At 44.9% G+C, this 19,584-nt stretch overlaps 1 protein-coding gene across 1 annotated transcript in view; it reads right to left on the bottom strand.

Moving 5' to 3' along the window:
- Positions 1-5,095: 5,095 nt before the first annotated feature.
- Positions 5,096-19,584, bottom strand: part of CDH5 (cadherin 5) — a 29,599-nt gene continuing 15,110 nt past the window's right edge. The window contains exons 2-12 of the mRNA XM_030956258.1: positions 18,717-18,918; positions 16,192-16,480; positions 15,988-16,104; positions 15,132-15,296; positions 14,569-14,756; positions 12,615-12,868; positions 11,895-12,037; positions 11,215-11,339; positions 9,658-9,766; positions 9,101-9,346; positions 5,096-8,332 (exon numbers count right to left, since the gene is read on the bottom strand). Of these exons, the coding sequence (XP_030812118.1) occupies positions 7,839-8,332; positions 9,101-9,346; positions 9,658-9,766; positions 11,215-11,339; positions 11,895-12,037; positions 12,615-12,868; positions 14,569-14,756; positions 15,132-15,296; positions 15,988-16,104; positions 16,192-16,480; positions 18,717-18,918 (2,332 nt within the window). The 3' untranslated portion in view covers positions 5,096-7,838. The remainder of the gene's footprint in view (positions 8,333-9,100; positions 9,347-9,657; positions 9,767-11,214; positions 11,340-11,894; positions 12,038-12,614; positions 12,869-14,568; positions 14,757-15,131; positions 15,297-15,987; positions 16,105-16,191; positions 16,481-18,716; positions 18,919-19,584) is intronic.

Genomic DNA, 19,584 nt, shown 5'->3' with positions numbered 1-19,584 from the left:
TCAGCTGCTGTGAGCAATGGGGCAGCTGTGTCCCTCCAGGCTGGCTCTGCTCACAGGGAATTTGCTACTTGTACTGCAGAACTTTTTGGAACAGAGGAAGAAATAACATTTTAAATTCACCTGCTGCTGTTTCTCTTTCCTGCTCCCTTTGCATTCTGCTTGCTGTCCAGGGCTGTTTGGGACATGTTGTCAGTGTGCGCAAACACTTAATTTGTCACCTTTGTCCTTACCTTAGCCCGGTGGAATGCCACAAACAGATCTTAAGCTGACCTGGGTGTTTGCTGTTGTTCTTTGTGGCTGACCAGCTGGAGTTGGTCCTGATGATCTGCAGGTGATCTGGGTCCCAAAGACAGAGCCAGCCTCTCCCACTGTGCTCTCTCTTGGCAGAGCTGCTGGATCTGCAGGAATCTGTGCAGAGGAGGGGCAGGAGAGAGATGGAGGCTGATTAACTTGCTGAACTGGATCATTTGCAATGAGTCTTTGACTTGCAGGTGGTTATTAATCTGAAATTGTGACAGGATTTCTGTGAATACTTCCAAACTTTAGGTGATCACTGAAAGGTTCCTGGTACATTTTTGTTACTGGTTTGTTTCTGTGGCTACTTGGGAAAGTTGTGCTGCGTGATTATAACATAGAAATAATTAACAAATTGTAGCTAGTGGATAAGGTGTGTGCTTGTAAACAAATGTTCTAATTCAAGGCAAAACAAAACCAAGAGTCAGCAAAGATAAAAATTATTTGGTGTTGCATCAGAAAATCCTGTTTAGTAGATGTAGTTTGGTTTGGAAAGAGAATATTCTAGAGAAATAGGGTTGGACATTCTCTTTCCAAATCACCCAAACCTGAGTGCAGTGTCATGTGGCAAAGCAGCAGGATTTGGTGCTGACTCCTCCTGGCAAACAGGCCAATGTGCCCCAGGAGGATGTTCTGGACTGAGGTTGATTAAAGGAGACATCTGGAGATGGCATCCCCCCAGAGCCCTTCCTTGCCCTTCATGCCCTCCAGAACTGCTGCCTGAACAAATCACTGCGCTTTCCTGCAGGAATCCAAGCCTTGCAGCCTCCCTGGCTTCCACAAATGTCTGAGAATTCTTGTGGAGTCAGCGCTAAAGAATGAATGGCTGGAATGACCTTTGGGGAATCACTGATTACACTGCCCATGGTCGGTGTGAGGTGGCACACAGGGAAGTGGAGTGGGCAGCAGTGGGAATGCAGCAGGCATCCAGCGGGGATCCATGAGGGGTCCATCGGGGATTCCTGAGGGGTACACTGGGGATCCATGGGGGATCCATCGGAAATCCATGGGGGATCCATTGGAAATCCATGGGGGATTCATCGTGGATCCATGGGGGTCCATGGGGGATCCATTGGAAATTCATGGGGGATCCATGGCGATTCCATGGGGGATCCATTGGGATCCATGCAGGATCCATCGGGAATCCATGGGGGATCCATCTGGAAATCCATGGGGGATCCATTGGGATCCATGGTGATTCCATGCGGGATCCATGGTGATTCCATGCGGGATCCATGGGGGATCCATGGGGGATCCATTGGAAATCCACGGGGGATCCATTGGGATCCATGGTGATTCCATGTGGGATCCATGGGGGATCCATGGGGGATCCATCGGGATCCGTCGGGATCCATGGGGAATCCACCGGGCAGCCCGAGCGCGGCCGTGCCCAGCGCTGCCATCGGGCTCCACCTGGCGGCCGCCGGCGGTCACTGCAGCCCGCGCTGCTGCGGCGGGGCCGCGGATCGGGTCGGGATAAAACAGGAAAAGGAAAAAAGGAAAAAGGGAATAAAGGGCAGTGTGCGGGGGGCAGGGATAAGGAATAGAGAGCAGTGTCCCGGGAGCAGAGATACGGGGTAAAGCGCAATGTCCCGGGTCCGAGGGCAGGGACATGGGACAGAGGGCAGTGTCCCGGTGCTGAGAGCAGGACATGGGGTACAGGGAGTGTCCTGGGGCTGGGATTGGGATCACAGGACAAAGGGCAGTGTCCTGGAGCGGGGATGGAGGGCAGTGTCCCTGCTGAGAGCAGGGACAAGGCTCAGGTTCCCTGAAGTGCCAGGGATTCCACACATCAGTGCTGTGGGACGCACCAAGTGCAGCTCAGGCCTTTGGCATTTTGGGGTTTGCTCTGAATTTCAGAGGTGAGAGGGAAGAGGGAAGTCCGGACAGCTGTTTAGAAAAGCCATTTTTGAACGCTGGAGCTGGGAATTGTTTCAGGCTCTTTGCAGTGCCCAGTGCAGAGCAGTTCGTGTTTCAGGCTCTTTCAGGCCCCAGTGCAGAGCAGTTTGTGTTTCAGGCTCTTTCAGGCCCCAGTGCAGAGCAGTTTGTGTTTCAGGCTCTTTCTGGCCCCAGTGCAGAGCAGTTTGTGTTTCAGGCTCTTTGCAGTGCCCAGTGCAGAGCAGTTTGTGTTTCAGGCTCTTTGCAGTGCCCAGTGCAGAGCAGTTCGTGTTTCAGGCTCTTTGCAGGGCCCAGTGCAGAGCAGTTCATGTTTCAGGCTCTTTGCAGTGCCCAGTGCAGAGCAGTTTGTGTTTCAGGCTCTTTCAGGCCCCAGTGCAGAGCAGTTCGTGTTTCAGGCTCTTTGCAGTGCCCAGTGCAGAGCAGTTTGTGTTTCAGGCTCTTTCAGGCCCCAGTGCAGAGCAGTTCGTGTTTCAGGCTCTTTCAGGCCCCAGTGCAGAGCAGTTTGTGTTTCAGGCTCTTTGCAGTGCCCAGTGCAGAGCAGTTTGTGTTTCAGGCTCTTTGCAGTGCCCAGTGCAGAGCAGTTCGTGTTTCAGGCTCTTTGCAGGGCCCAGTGCAGAGCAGTTCATGTTTCAGGCTCTTTGCAGTGCCCAGTGCAGAGCAGTTCATGTTTCAGGCTCTTTCAGGCCCCAGTGCAGAGCAGTTTGTGTTTCAGGCTCTTTCAGGCCCCAGTGCAGAGCAGTTCGTGTTTCAGGCTCTTTGCAGTGCCCAGTGCAGAGCAGTTTGTGTTTCAGGCTCTTTGTGCAGTGCAGAGCAGTTCGTGTTTCAGGCTCTTTGCAGTGCCCAGTGCAGAGCAGTTTGTGTTTCAGGCTCTTTGTGCAGTGCAGAGCAGTTCGTGTTTCAGGCTCTTTGCAGTGCCCAGTGCAGAGCAGTTTGTGTTTCAGGCTCTTTGCAGTGCCCAGTGCAGAGCAGTTTGTGTTTCAGGCTCTTTGCAGTGCCCAGTGCAGAGCAGTTCGTGTTTCAGGCTCTTTGCAGTGCCCAGTGCAGAGCAGTTTGTGTTTCAGGCTCTTTGCAGTGCCCAGTGCAGAGCAGTTCCTGTTTCAGGCTCTTTGCAGTGCCCAGTGCAGAGCAGTTTGTGTTTCAGGCTCTTTCAGGCCCCAGTGCAGAGCAGTTCTTGTGCCAGCGCTGTTCCCATCCATGGGGCAGAGCCGAGGGGGCTCCTGGGCTGCCTTTGATCCCCCCCATGTGGGAACGCTCTGCTTTGGAGCAGAACTGCAGCCCAGGCTTTGGGCTCCTGGGGCTGCCACCAGAGCTCCTGGGGCCATTTGCAGCCCAGCTGTTTCTGACCTCTTGGCAAACCTCTCTGGGGTTGTGTTTGCTGGATGTGTCTGCCCGGGAGCTCTGTCCTGCTTTGTTCTGGTGCCCTCACCCAGAGCACTGGCTTTCCTTTTTTAATGAGGAATTCAAGAGTTGCGGAGATTTCTGACTGATTGTGGCATTGAGGCAGGGGTTAACTGGATGAATTGAGAGCGTCTTGAGGGGAAGCAGGTGGGACAGCTCTCCACTGAGGATAAGTGGAAGGAACTGCTGGTTTTCCCTTTTCCTTTGAGTCAGGCAGGAACAAAGTCAGGAAGGTGAGAGCGGTCAGCAAAGATCTGTGCATGTTTATTGCTCATAAAAGCATTGTTTTATTTTCCTTATTTTCTGACGCAGCCTGAAAGAATGTCTTTGCTGTTTTGTTTTCTGTTGTGTTTTTTTCTATGGACAAGATTCAGTCTGAATCTTCCACTGTGATCAGATCAGACTCTTATTCATTTCCTGGTAGGACTTCATGACTTGTGGTACACTAAGATTGTGAAATGGGAAGATTTCAATGAGAAAGATATCACCTTGGTGATGTATGTCATTCCAGAAAGTTTGTGAAGAGTTTTATTTCTTATTCTCTCAAACTTGAAACATTTATTAAAAAAAAAAAAAGAAAAAAAAAGGATAATAGGTCAGAAAGGATGGTGATTATTTATCCCCACCTGAAATAAGTGCAACTATTAGTTTTGGCCAAATAAGAGAGTGCATCACCATATTTACTGCCACCAGAGCATTTTCCCTGCATGTGTTATATTCTAGGGAGTGAAAAGATGTAAAATAAATGTATAGAGGTGGATCTGTACCCTGAACCCTGAGCTCCACGAAGCAGGGAGGCTTTGCAGGCTGTCCCCTGCAGTCAGCCCTGGCAGGGTGACAATTCCTGTGACAATTCCTGTGCAGGGCTGGCTGGTCCCTCCTGGGGCTGTTCCAAGCCCTCGGGGCTGAAAGGAGGAAAGGAAGAAGGCACTTCTTGAAGAAAAAGAGCTCAGAAATGATTATTTGATTTTCCTCTGGTAACCAATCCTTCTGTTTCACTGGGTTTGCTGTTGCAGCAGCACTGGACTGCAATAGGATAATAAATCATAGAATTACTCTTTCTTTCTCTGGCTGGTGTAAATTTGCCTTGATAAGGGGACCTTGGCTCACCTGCCCTACCTGGGATGTGCCACTGTGTGCCAGGTGTTCACATTCAAACAGCTTTTCATTGCTGCTTTGATACATATCAAGGATTCTCATCACAAGCCATTGCTTCATAAAAAGTTCTAATGGGGTGGGAGTAAAACAACCCTTTATTAAATGGCATGAACTTCTGGATCTGAATTTAATAAAATAATAATTTATGATATATTTTTAGGGATAAGAGATTAAAGTGCATATTAATTAAATGAATAATGAAAACCTTTGTGAGATTCTCTCCCACAAGTTGCAAGTAGCTGTTTAATCAAATTCTTTCTATGGAAAAATGCATTTCATTATAAGATAATTAGCACATCTATTGTGTTTTTAATACAACTTGTGCTAAAGTGTGTTTGATCTGGTGTTTGCTCATGGCAATTAGCAGTGAAGGAATTGAACTTTTTTTGCTTTATTCCGGGCTCTGTAAATTATAAGTGCCATATCTGGGGAAAATGGATGTGATCTTTTGTAAAGCCCTAGATTAATCTTGGGAATATACTGGGGTAGTCATTAGCAGCAGCAAAAAGAGAAGGTGCTGCCTAAAGCTGCAAATTTAGGGGTGATTTTATTTTCTGGCACTGATGTGTTTTGCTGTGTCTGTCCTGTGCCAGTCCTGAGGAAGCTGGAGGGTTCCATATTCCAGGGTGTTCTGTACAGGTTCACGTTCTGCACAGGTTCTGCACAGGTTCAGGTTCTGCACAGGTTCTGCACAGGTTCAGGTTCTGCACAGGTTCAGGTTCTGTACAGGTTCTGCACAGGTTCTGCACAGGTTCTGCACAGGTTCTGTACAGGTTCAGGTTCTGCACAGGTTCAGGTTCTGCACGGGTTCTGCACAGGTTCTGCACGGATTGGCTTGGGTGAGTTGGTGCCTAGGCTGGGCTCCCTTGGAGGGTTTTTATGGCTGGGCTCACTGTGGCACAAAGCCTGATGTTGTCTGCTGAGTGGGACTCGTTAATGCACAGAAAATCCAAATTTGAGACTGGCTTTTATGTAGTAAAAAAACAACATAATACAGTACAGGAGTATAAAAAGAAACCTTCCAGTGCAAACATCATATACATTGGAAATGGATACAGTGTTCCTTAAAATAACTTTTAAAAAATCAGGCTTAAAACCAGCAATTCCAGGTAATAGAATCTGGCTGATACCTACCAAAGTACTTGACTTACTGCACTAAATAATTTCCTAACTAACTTTACCTGCCGATAGCCAATACCACAGGTACTGACAAAACCCTTAAACTGTAAGTGTTATTAGTTAGCATTCTTTATAATACACAAATATGTGGAACCCCTAGAGCACATACTGCTGGCTGGATTAAGCAAAACACAATGAGCCAATTCACAAGAAAACCAAGGCTGTCACCCCAAAATGTACTTTTTAAAAACAAAGGATAGGTTCTAAGGCTGATTTGCCCAATGGACAGAATTCTCTCAGTTTTCCTTCAGTTCATATTTGAAAATTTGAGTGATTTCATTGTTGATGTTGTATTAATGTCCAGCCAAGTATTGCACTGGACTTCTTACAGCAGTGAGGAGCAGTGTGAGACCATGATTGTGCATTGTGATTTCCTGCCAAGAAAACATTTCAGGGGAAGGGAGTGTGAACTGTAGATGATGTGAACAAGTAAAAACAAATTTGCGAGGTTCCACTATACTTGTTTAAGAAAGAAAAAAAAAAAAAAGATTTAATATTATTTGGTTAGCTACCAGATTTAAATAATCAAATCAACTAAACTAATACATACAGCTCCAGCACAGACCCTGCACAGTGGAGGATCTGTGTAGTAGGGCTCTGTTCCTGTTGGAGGCAACAGGACTCTGCACTGCTGGAAGCCAGAGACAGGCCATGGTCCCAAGGGACCCACTTTTCCCAAAAGGTTTTGGCTGGGTCCCTTCCAGTGTGGGAAGTTTCATTCTGGTCATTCTGTGGCTCTTCACAGGTGGGAGTCTGAGCACAGTCCCTTTCCAGAAATGTGGTGGCTGCAGCTCCAAACCTGCCTTACATTTGTGGTGCTTTTAAGCAGCCCAATGTGTGGGTGTGTAGCATTCTGGTATGGGAATCTACAGTATTTTCCTAGGTGGAAAAAACTCCTTTTACAGTACCTGCTTAGAAAAAAAGCACAACAGTTTCACAGTAATGAGGCCCTTCATTTTTTGTCCCTGAAAAAATGCTATTGCTTTAATAATGCTGAATAAACCCCCTATTCAACCTCTTTAGAAATCTAGAGAGACCTGTATTTCCATCTAGAGAGATTTACAGTGTTGGAGTCTTGACATTCCCCTGATCTCCACATTTCCTGCCCTACAGGACATGTTCCATTGAGTAACACTGAGATTCTATTTACAGAGAGAAAAAACAATTTTGCTGCTAGCTGGAGCAAATTCTAGCATGCCAGAAATGTGCCTGAAATTGTCATCAGGCTGTTAAAAATGACAGATGAAACCAGATTGTGTGTCTAAAAATCCTGTCTAATTTTATCTTGAGTAACTCATAGATGTAGTAGAAAACTATAAAGCAAAAATAATTAATAGAAGGGAAAATAAGGAAAAAATAATGCTTCTTTTTGAAAATGATGGAATAATTTCTAATACTAAGTGATAGACCATATGTTCCTCCTCTCTTCTGCTGGGTGAGCATAAGTGTGGAATATCAATAAAGATGTTGCAGTAGGGGCAGGCAAAGCAGCCAGCTGGAGATCCAGGGGGCTAAAACATCCCTTCCCAATGCAACTGAGCCTCTCTCTCCCAGCAGAGGGTGACCTTGGATGCATGTGGATGCAAACAGCACAGGAGGAGAGGATTGAGGGAGAAACTGGGGACAAAACCTGGAGAAGTGGGGAAGAGAGGGTGAGGAGGTGTGTTCTGGAAGACTTGAGCAGATCAGTGAACAGGAATTTTGGGGCAAAAAATGATTGTTAGCGAGGACAGTAGTGCTGGGGGAAGTTAATATAGGTGATCTCTGTATGTCTTTTTAACCCTACTGCAGGTTTTTTCCATGCCTATTTGAAATCCTTGAGGGAAGAGCTGTGAGTTCCTCTTTGGCCACTGGCAGTCTCTTGGTGTCAATCTGTAGTGGGAGGGAGAAAACTCATGGCTAGTTTGAGCTTAATACACAAAATCTTCACTTGGTTCTGATCCATACAGCTCAGCTAACATCTTGAACCTGGGTCCCCAGTCATTGAGAAAGTCATAGTCAATGTCTGAGTCTGAGGAGCCCGAGCCCAGAGAGCTGAGGGACTCCGCGATGGACTCGGCGCCTTCGTAGCCGTAGATGTGCAGGGTGTCGTAGGGCAGCAAATCTCTGTCGTTGTCAGCCTCATCCTTCTTCACCTCAATCATCATCTCCATGCCCCCAGCTCCAGGGGTGATGTTCCCAGGAGGTTTCTGGACCTGTGCATAGGGAGAGGGAGTGGGCTCTGCCTTGAGGCCATTCTTGCGGACGGAGTTGAGCACGGACACGTCGTAGCTGGTGGTGTCCATCTCGCCACCGCCTTCCTCGTCGTAGGTCACCAGCTGCTCGTGGATCTCTGCCACGCTCCTCCCCAGCCCACTCAGGTCCTTCTTGTGCCTCCTTCTCAGCAGAATCAGCAACACAATCACTGCAAAGGAAACTTAGATGAGCGCATGTGAATAGAGAAGTAAGGCATTAAAACAAATTGCATTTAAGATATGTAACATAGTCTGAAGTTTTTGGGGTTTTTTTTTGAGTGGTTTTTTTAACATATATTTATTTTAAAAATTTCTATTTAACTGTAAGATTTGTTGAAGGAGTTCAGTCTGGACAGAGATTGTCCCCCTGACTCTTGAGCTGGAATCACAAGTGCATGGTGTCACAAGGTCATTCAATCAACTACTGCCTTGAACTCTTAATGCCAAGCATCAGATGCTGCTTATGTGGTACTTGTAAAACAGGCCAGTTCTCAGGCAAGGAAAAGGTACTCAGCCTTCTCTGATAGATTTCAAATGCAGCAAACAGGCACTGGTCTGCTGATTTGTCACAAATGTATTTATGTTCGCTGTACTGCTTCAAGGGTTTCCAGACTAGTTCCTGCCATAGGAACCAGGAATCTTGTTGTTATTGCCCCAGCCCAAATTTCCTGTTTTATAGCTGTGTATGAGGCTGGTACCAGTAAATCAAGTATATTATACATGTGTGCAATAGCCTGTCTAGAGGAGTGAGCAGCTTTGCAGCTGAAGCTGTTCTAACAGGCCAGAGAGACGAGCACATGAGATGAATCACATAGGTACAGCATTTCTGGCTTTGTGACCATTTCATAGCCACAAAGCTTTTGTAGATCTCAGCTAAAGAAAGAACAAAACATCCTCTCACTGTGCTGCAGAGAACATTCCAAAAGTCAGATACTCACCAATGATTGTGAAGATGCAGATAAAAATTGCCACCAGTGCTTGTATGCTGACGCCAACCTGCTTTGCCCTCTCCTCACAGAAGGTGAAATTGCCTTTCTCATTGCACTTGCAGACACTGATGAGCAGAGTGTTTGTGCTGGTGAGGTCAGGGTCACCATTGTCTGAGATGAGGACAGGCAGGTAGTGGAATTTGACAAGTTCCCGATTGAACTGCCCATATTTGACAGTGATGTTAGCTGTGTTGTCTGGAAGAAGTAAGGACATCCCATTAGGTGATAATCTCCACCAGAAGTAAGGACATGCCATTAGGTGATAATCTCCACCAGATTGTCCTCACACATTACCAGTCAGCCTCTCACCCTTAGACAGTGCCAGCCTTTCAGGAACCCAGTGAAACTGTGGTTTCATTAAACATACTTTTTTTCCAGTATGTTGAGCCTTTAAAAATGTTACTTAGCTCAGCTGGACCAGCCACAGGTCAGTGCTGCAGCTTTTGTTCCCTGAGCCCTGGGGTCCTGCTCTGGCAGCTGAGGGAGGCATTGCAGGGATACACTACCGTAGTTCTCAATCAGGGAGAAGTTGCTGTCTTCTGTGGCCAGCGAGTATCTGAAGAAGCCTCTGGGAGATGTTTCATCCTTGTCAACAGCTGAAATCCTGACAATCACCTGCAAGGATAGAAGAGGTCACAGTTCTCAGTGTACATTGCCTCCAGTGATAGATAAAGCATGTGGGGTGTTTGAGCTGGGCTCTGTGTCCTGTGTAACCCTTCCATTTCAGGGCAGGACACAGGCACCTCAGGATACTCCTCTTCAAGTTTTTTCAGTTTCTGTTTTTTCTTTGTGGGTCTTCAAAAAGACCAGTTTTGCCTCTTCAAATTTTGTGTAATGAAAGCATGAAAAAAGCCTCATTTTTTAAAGACATATGGCTTGTTGAAGTGTCTAAGATGGTGTCTTCTGAAGTCCTCAGCCTACTCTGAGGTGTGACTGTCATTCCTGGAATGCCTTTGAGACTGCCATGCCTGAAGGACATGCTTAGGTTTTGAAATCTTCAACCTGCTGTACATTAGATGTATAAAATACAAAAATGTGTCTGGTTATATCCCAAAGGTATTTTATAAATTAAACTAAAGGTGAAATTAATACATTGTGTGTTCTATCAGATAGTTCAGGCAGTGGCAGTGTCCTGGTTCTGGCCAGGAAAGAATTATTTTTTTTTCCAGTAGCTGGGAGGGGGGCACAGTGGTTATTCTTGAACACCTCATGTCATTTCTGGGAGAGCAAAGGGACTCTCTTCCTGGAGAAGGGGTTCCTTCTGTTTGAGCAGGTGTGGTGGAGGGAGTGGTGGGATAATGCTGGTGCTGAGCCAGAGGGAGCATGTTGAGTGGTGTGCCTGCTCTGCACTGTCTATTTATATATACATATACATATATATATATATCTGTTATTTATATTGTTGCTATTACTGTTCATTTTCTTATCTCATTGCTGTTTCCAGTAAATTGTTCTTATCTCAGCCCATGATTTTCCCTTTTGTGCCTCCAGTTCTCCTCTTCATCCTAAATACACTAAACTGGTACCTCCCCTAAACCTTGACTCGAAGTGTCTTCAGCAAACAAATATTACAGTATGGGCTGAACACTTGTGTCTGAGGCCAAACATATAAATCCAAAATACCAACACTTGCCAAGTAGTAACAATTTGGATGTGCAGATCTGTGCACTTTGTGACTACAGGATAATGTTCCATGCAGCAATGTTTCTCTTACTAGTTTGAAATGGTTTCCTCCTCAGTATCACATTCAAGCATCTGTGTGATAGAACTGAGCTGCTGATTCTTGCTGTGCAAAGCTTGACTGTCCTTCATGGCTCAACTGTCAATACACAGATGTGAGAGCCTGGGGGGAGAGGAGCAGTGCAGCCCATGTGTGCAAGCAGATAAAAGTCAATATTCCAACAGTGCAATATCCTTAAGAGCTATTCCTGATGTTTTGGAAATCAGTGAAATAATCGGGTGTTTTGGCATGGAAACTGAGACTCACTTGTATTAAAAGACATCTTTTATTTGAACTGACAAGCAGTAATTCAGGTTTCAGAGAAATGCTCTCCCTGTCTCACCTTTCCAGGTGCAGCATTTTCACACACTCGGGGCTCCTCAGGAGAAACCAGCTCTGGAGCATTGTCATTGACATCATCCACGATGACGTGCACGTGGGCGTGGGACTCTCTGTCGGAAAGCCGGCCTGGAATGACAGCAGGGCACAGCTCACAGCCTGGAGTCCCCACCCACACCTCGTGCCCCCTTCTGTGCCTCACACATGAGGAACATTTTCCAGCTCCATCACAACTGAAACTTTTCCTCTTTAGATATTCCTCCCTTTAGATATTTTCCTAAAACCTCTCGTAGTGGTTAAATCATCAAGGATTTTTCAGGAGTAAAATGACAGTAGATTATGGCTTTCCTGATTCTTCCCACTGCATGCTGATGGATTGAGCATTGTTCTCTGGCACTAAAGCAGCAGGCACAGCACATGTCTATATTGTGAAATATCAAACCAAGCTGGGACTGGCCTGCTCCACTCCCTGGAGCTCGGCAAAGCCAGGAGTCAAATCTTAAAATGATCTCTGACCTATTTGTAGGGACTTGTTTGATTGGGAAGGTGATGATGCAAACGAAGCACTCCTTTCATTCCTAGCTCAGCAGGAACAGGCTGTCAGGTTGTGCCTCTCCCTTTTGACAGCCCTGCTGGAAAGGTGTACCCGGATTTCTTTCAAACTGGGAAATGGGTGGCACTTACCATCTTCAAGGATCTCCACAGCTGCCACAGTGATGTTGTATGAGGAGCTGAATTCTCTGTCCAGAGGCTTGGGAAGTTGAATAACTCCGTTATTGGATACCCTGACGTAGTCTCCATTAGGATTTGCTCTACGCTGAATATATCTGGATTTTGTTTAAAACAAGATACGTCAATGCACGGCTGGTAATGCTGTGTTTCATTTCATTTCTTCTCAGAGGAAGGTCAGAGACTTCTTGTGTGACAAATTGCATTAATATCTTGACCAGGAGGGCTGAGAATATTGCCCTAAAACCATGCAAGCTGTGACAGTGAAATACATCTGTGGGAAGAGTTTCTGTATTATGATACTTCGCTCTTTCTGAAGTCTGTTTTCTTCTCTAAACACATGATTGAGAGAGCTCTTACAATAAAAAAAATAACAATAAATTATAATAATGTAAAAATATCCAAGTTTATATTTTTTTCCCTAAATGTACAAATGTTTTATCAGTAAGTCCATGTGGTAATGACAGGGGTAGATGAAATTTATGTTCAGCTTTTGGTGAGCATATATATCCATGGTTGCAATGCTGGAAAAATTAAATTGGATTATCTTTTGTTTTGTTTGGTAGGCAGATTCTAAAAAAATAGGGCCTAAGTCTGGGTTCTTTGTCAAATTCTTGGTGCTATTAATGGATTCTGCACTTTCAAGTAGAATTGCTAAAGCTGGCGTTGTCTTACCTGATTTTCCGTTTAGCTGCGTCGGGGTCCTCGGCGTGAACCGAGCCGAGAGTTTTCACCTCGACATGGTTTTCCCTCACCTTGAACTCGTAGGGGAGTCTCCTGAAGACAGGAGGCTCATCCACATCCGTGACCTCGATGACGACGCTCGCGATGCTCCGGGGATTGCCGGGCTTGAAGTGCCGCAGGTTCACGGTGGGGTCTGTGGCCTCGATGCTAAACCTGTATTCTGACACTGCTTCGAAGTCCAGGGGCTAAAAACAAAAAGTTACAGATATTCTTTCATTGGTGATGTCTAAGCAAACTTTCCATTGGCTCTCTGTGCAGATTTAAGATCTGTGTTTAATTCAAGTTTGGCAATGTTACCAAATTTCATCTTGGCTGGACCCGTAGGAGAGCATTTCCCAGCTGAATTTCTCTACCATAGCGTGGCTCAAGGTACCTCTGGTGTGGAACAGATTCATCCAGTAGTTTAAGTTTGGCAAAATAATTTCTTTTGGGTTAAATAATTGTCTTTTTATAATGCTGTAACTACCAAAACTTGGTGAGCTCCTGTCCCCCAAAGGCTGGGGAAGAGATTCTCCTCTTGGCCATGCTTTGTGTTCTGAAGGCACTCAAGGCAGACTGCAGATCTGCACTGGCTGACAGCTGGGGCATTCAGTGAGAAATGACATCCTCTTCCCTGTTTTTCCAGTTGCCTGAGACTAAAAAAGGAATCACACAATGGGAGGAAGGCCAGGAGCTCGGGCAGTAAGAAATGATCCTTTCAAAGTTTCCTTTGTTCTACCACCTGAGATTCTAAAAGTGCTGAGATTCACAGCAGTTATGGTGACCCTTGTTTTCCTTTTTGGGCAGACAGTGCAAGGGGAAGTGATGGGACTTATCCAGCAGCTGACATTTTATCTCACATGGCTGTGTATTTAAAATTATGAGTATGCACGGCCAAAATCCCACTGAAAACAGGGTGAGCTTTGCCCACTGTGTGCTGGAGGAAGAGGCGGCTCCAAATCCCTCAGGGAGGGTGTGAGGGGTCTGTGAGTGCTCCTCCTCTGGGCAGGCACTGCATTCCCCAGCTGCACCCAGTGAAGGAGAGCTGCTCATACCCAGTGTGACCACAGCCAAGGATTTTACTGACAGCCTTGAAATCCTTGGTACTGTTTTTCCTGAAAGTTTTCTCTTCTTAATGACATTTCTAGTCTTAGCTGTTACAGAGAGACATTTGGAAGGGAAAAACACATTCCTGTCAATCTGAGGATTACAGGAGCTGATTTATAGTCCTTTCTCCTCTTTTTTTTTTAACAGCAAGTCAATGAAATCAATTAAGTCTTGGTTTGGCAATGCTCTGCAGCATCCCTTGGTACAAATCGTGTGGGTTTGAGAATTTAAAAAAAACCAAAGAACAGACCCTAATAAAGGCTTTGGAGAGTCTTAAAGACATAAGAAATTAGTGGGAAAGCTCTTAAAAAAAAAGCTTTTTTCTCACCTTGAGGAAACCAAGGGAGCTGTGGCTCAGATTGGAGCAAATGCCAAACTGCAAAGAGACTTTAGAAAGGAGGTGAGGTGGACTTGTTCACATTTTCTGCTTTGGTTTCAGGTGGGCTTCAGAAGGGAAGGATTCTTTGACTTGGCCAGTTGGTTCAACTCTTAAATCACTGTCTCTTTGAAGCATCCAACCACTTGAAGTTTGAGAGGAACCCAAAGCACCTAACCTGAATATCTGACACAGCCCCCACTGCCCTCTGCAGTAATTCTGGAGTTTTTCAGGTCTGGAGGTTGAAAAGGAGTAGAAATCACCAGCTCTTCTCCCAGAGCTCAGAGAGCTGGTGTTCAGGATCAATATATTTCATGCTGACTTTCATGTGTTTCCTTTTTTTCCTGCAGCTAGTCCTAGACCAAAAAATCACTTGTTACACATGGAAAACCACAAAATCATCTTTGTTATGGGGAAAAGTACCTTCTTTGGCCTAATGATTCCTTCATTTGTGTATGGATTTGCTACAATGTCAAAGGTGTCCCTGAACTCTCCTTGGATAAAGCTGTATCTTGTATTTCTGTGCTGTGGTTCATCAATATCTTCTACTTTGACTCTGCCAACTTCTCCTCCTACTGAAACGTTTTCAGGAACTTTAAAGTGAAATGATGCTGTTAAAAAAAAGGAAAAATGCATTAGGTGTGTGTACATGGAAGTTAGAACTCAGTTAAAACTGTTCTTACTTAGCAGATGCACATAAAAATATTTCATTGAGAATTTAGCATTGTATATATCTAAGCCATGTGAAAGCATAAATAATACCCCAAATTGTCAAGATCTTTAGCGAAGGGATGAAATTAATACTGATTTTTGTTTTCAGTTCGAGGTGAAAAACTGGCTCTGGCTGAAACACAGAAGAGCTTCTGAACATGTAAAGTTCTTTTGGCCATTTTTAAGGAAAGCTGAGTTGTGCAGGACCGTGAGCTGAGCTCGTTGTGCTTTGGCAGCCCTTGGCTGCAGGGAGGCGCAGGGCTGGGGGCACTCACAGTGTTTGAACTCTGGGGAGTTGTCATTGATGTCGGACAGAGCGATGATCACCGTGGCTGTGCTGGAATCCCCAGAGAAACCCGGAGCATCTTTGGCTTGAACAACAATCTCGTACGTGGACTTGGTCTCTCTGTCTAAGTTAGGCTCTTTTGTATAAATCACACCTGTGAAAAAATAATATTGGATACAATTAGATTTTGCAGCACATCCAACATCTCTTCAATTTTGGTGGCAAATTTTTATCTTTTTTTATCTCCACACATTCAACTTTAAGTACCAATCTTACAGTGGTATTTTTCAAGAAATGATATAAATTTTTCTTCATGATGGAATATTTAGGAGTGCTCATGCAGAATATTCCTTTTAATGGCTCTTTAACCTCTTTACCTGCTTTATTTACTCTAGCAAACTAGTGTGGTTACAAAAGATACTGACATTGGTTTTAAAACTGGGCAAAATTTAAGCTAGGAAGTTAAGGAAAGCGAATGATTATTGATTACTGAATGCTGCTTCAGAATTTGTGTATTCCCTTTTCATGTTTGGTCACTGGAACAGTATCTATGCTAAACTGAAAACATGAACTCAGCTCCTGGTTAATCCTTCCAGAAGTGGGAAAAAATGACCTTTTATCTCCTCGTTGTGTTCATGGCAGCTGATATCCTGGTTTTATGAGTTCATTTCCAGATGCAGACAGTGGCATTGTGGAGTGTGAATGAAAAACCTTTTAAATAATGTTTAAAATGATATTTTTGAATGATTATTCCTCTTTTCCAGAATGAAAAGACCTTAAAACTGTGTTTTCTTCAAAAGGTAGGGTATGGACAAAGTGTAAGGATATATGTGTGTCTGACTTACCAGAGTCATCGATGGTGAAATATTCCCCTCCTGTGGTGACTTCGTAGGTCACGGTGGCATGACCTGACACTGTGGGGTCATCAGCATCCACAGCTGTCACCTTGGTGACTGAGGTTCCTAGAGAAGGATTTTCAAGGTGCATATTACTATAAGTGGTGCTTTTCAAGGCCAGCCATGAGGGGAGGCGGGTGCTGGAGGACTCACCCACTGGTGACATTTCTGGGACGGAGCCATTGAACACCTTGTGTACGAACACGGGGGCGTTGTCGTTGATGTCATACACCTTGATGATGAACCTGGAGGGGCGCTCCAGGGACCTGTTGTTTGTCCTGTCGATGATGAGGGCTGTCAGCTCATACTCTGCCTTCTTCTCCCTGTCCAGCCTCTCGAAGGCATAGACGTCCCCGCTGGTCTCCTCCACCTTGAAGATGGTGTTGGCGAATTCGCCCTCGATGATGTACTTGGCGTTCTTGTTCCTCACGCTGGATGTGATCTGGGAGCAAAGCGTGGTTCAGGGGGATAAAGGTGGGGCCTGGCAGCTGGGTGCAGCAGTGTGTCCTGGAGGATTCACACAGCCAGGAATGCCTCACCCCACTGGGAACCCTCAGGACTTGTGCTGTCAGCTGGGGTAGCTCTGAGCAGCACCACAGCAGCAGCTGGGCCCGTGGGATGACACTTGCACCCACACTGAAACTTCCTTGCTTATATAGAACAAAGCTTTTTTAAAATCATACCTCATATTTCCTAAAGGTTTCAATTGTTCATGCAGCCAACACTTACAAATAATTAACTGCCTTATGTCTGAAATAACATGAGCCACCTTCAGTCTGAGTTACTTTTGTTTGCAGTTTACTGGACCTGCCAGGGGTTTTTGCTCAGTTTCACAGGATTACAGGACGAAATCTGTATTCACAGCTCCTGACATTATTCAGCATTAGCCTCTATTCCTTAGCATTTAGCAGAATTCCTGCCACAGCTGACAGCTTTCTTGTGCTCAGTCACATTCAATCCCTTAATAGGCAGTTTTTAGGCTCATGGTATGACAGGAAGGTTACATTTCTACCCCACAGATTTTAAAATTTAAGGTTACATGCAGTGAAAAAGGGATGTGAGAAGAGGAATGAGCATTAATCAGTTTTAAAATATAATTTAATCAAATTCTAAATGCTTTTTCACACTAGTTGATCTGCAGATAACATAATGATACTTCCCTTTCTATACCCTCACACATACAGGGACACTGCTAGAAGATTTAAACCCCAATTTTCCATGCACTATATCAGTATTCTTATTTCAGCCAGCTAATTATCAAGGATTGCTGGGTTTGACCAAGTATTTCCTTTTGTTACTGATGTTATTATAAATGTCACCTGTTGGGTGTTCAGGATTTGATTTATCCTGTAATTGTCATTTACTGTTGAGCATTGTTTAAATTTCGGTTTTCTCTCTTGAAATGTGTCATTAATATTTCCACCCCTCATTCCTTAATCATGCTTCTGGCAGCTGGGACTGCTGGAGAGCAGTTCACAACTCTGGAGAGGCCACATGAGAGATAACCCCACCCTTGTCTCAAGGATGGGATAGTCTGTGCCTTTTTTCTCTGTTTCTGTGTACCTATTCAGTGTAAAAAGCACAAACCTCTCAGAATGCCTTTCTGGTGCTGAGGACAAAAGGAGAGCACTGAGGTGGTGCAAGATAAAATCCAGATGTGTCAGCACACTCCTGCAGCACACCCAGCCCTGCCTTGCTGCTGCTGGGGCCTTTCTTTGAAGGGTTAATCAAGGGCTCAGTGCTGCAGGAGCCTTCAGGAGATTGTGCTGCTCAAACAGCCAGAGCTGGGCAAAGAGAATTACTCTTATGTAGGACAGCTCCAGGAACAGAAGCTGCTCCTCAGTCTGGGGCTGAGTTGCTCTGAAATGAGGCAGAGATGCCCCGTGGGAGCTGAGAGAGCCCTGTGGGCCCTGTGCTTTCTCTGTGGTGCTTTTTTGGCAGCCCAGAGCAGCCAGCAGGGCCTGTGGGACTCTGCTGGCACAGCCCTGACAGATGTGAATGCTGCACAGGGCAGGGGGACGCTCAGCTGCATTCATCTGCAGTGCCACTGTGCCTCCCTTTGGGAGACTGCACTGGGAGAACTGTCCCTGGGCATGTGCAGTGCATGATTGGCTTTTATGAGCACTGCCCTGAGGAAAAGGAGTTTGCAAGCAGGTCAATGCTCGTTAGTATTTTTACAAATTCTTTGCTTTCGCTTTGTGCAACAATATTTTTGATTGTGTAACAGTATTTCGAAACACAGCACTCGTGTTTTGAGTACAAGCTGAGAGATGTAAATTGTTATTTTTTTTATTTGCTGATTTTTATTTTTATTTGTTGATCTCTGAGGTTTCTGAAAGAATCTTGTTGTGCTGCCAGAAAAATCCTGCCATGCATCAGTCACCAGACTTCCTTCCTAACCATGCACCTGCAGGTAATGTGGCTGTTCCTGCATTTGGAATCTCCAGACCTGCTATTCCCTTACATTTACTTGTATTCTTCAAAGGAATTAAAATTCCTATGGCACTGTTCTTCATTTACTCTTTGCCCACATTTTGAAGATTTTAACATGTTAATAAGTAGGTATTAAGTACCATTTCTATTTCCTTTTCATTTCTCCTGCCTAGACTGCAAACAAACACTGCTTTTCAAGATCCTCATTTGCTATTTTTAGTCATTGCTGGCAGGTTGCTGCTTACCTTGCCAACATGGTGTGGCAGAGGTGTATCAAGCTCTTCTTGGATGTGCAATTGGTTCCATATCCAGTCTCTCTTCTGGCGTTTGTGGCTGACATCATTTGAACAAAGGTTTTCGGTTGATTTCTGACTTCTTCCATCAGCAAATGCTGGGGCCAAGAACAACGAGAAAAGTAGAATAAGGTGGCTCATCTTCTTCTGTAGCCTAGAAAGTAATACAGAAATGCAAAAATATAAATAACAACAGAATCAGAGTCAGCAGATGGAGCACACGTGGAAGTGCAAATGGACATTCCTTCTGCAGGGAAGTCTGATCACTTTGTTCATTTGCCTCAGCATCAAAATTTGAAGGCTTCTTCTTTCTATGAAATAGTTTTAGCTGGATGAAAACTGTAAAAAAACAACAGAAAGTATTTCAGTTAAATAAAAAGTGAGCTTTGAATGCTGGTGGAAGAGCCAGCATCCCCCTGAGTGGCTGCCACTGCTCTGAGAGCACATCCAGGGCTGAGCTCCCCACTGTGCCCAGCGCCAGGGCAGCCTGGCACCATGGTTCAGCTCCAGTTAGCTCCACTGGAAATGGAATGTTCAGGCCTGACAAAACCAAATGCAGTGTTCTGACATGCCCTGACACAAAATATGCTGTAGTCAATATGTTCCTATGGAAAAGATTGATTTAGAATAAAATCTGGAGGTTTTTTGGTGGAAAACGTCATTAGTGTGAAATTTTCAATCAATTCCAAGTACAATACAGCAAATTATCTTTCTTTAAGGGATCATCTATTGATTCAACTCCTTGTATTCTGAAGTTTTTGGAGACTCACATAAAGTTCCTTTATCCCCTATTCCCAGAATTTACCATCTGAAAAATGAT

This window comes from Camarhynchus parvulus, chromosome 11, assembly GCF_901933205.1.
Source record: "Camarhynchus parvulus chromosome 11, STF_HiC, whole genome shotgun sequence".
In the NCBI taxonomy this organism is placed as follows: Eukaryota; Metazoa; Chordata; class Aves; order Passeriformes; family Thraupidae; genus Camarhynchus; species Camarhynchus parvulus.
This window is presented reverse-complemented; position numbering and strand designations above follow the sequence as displayed.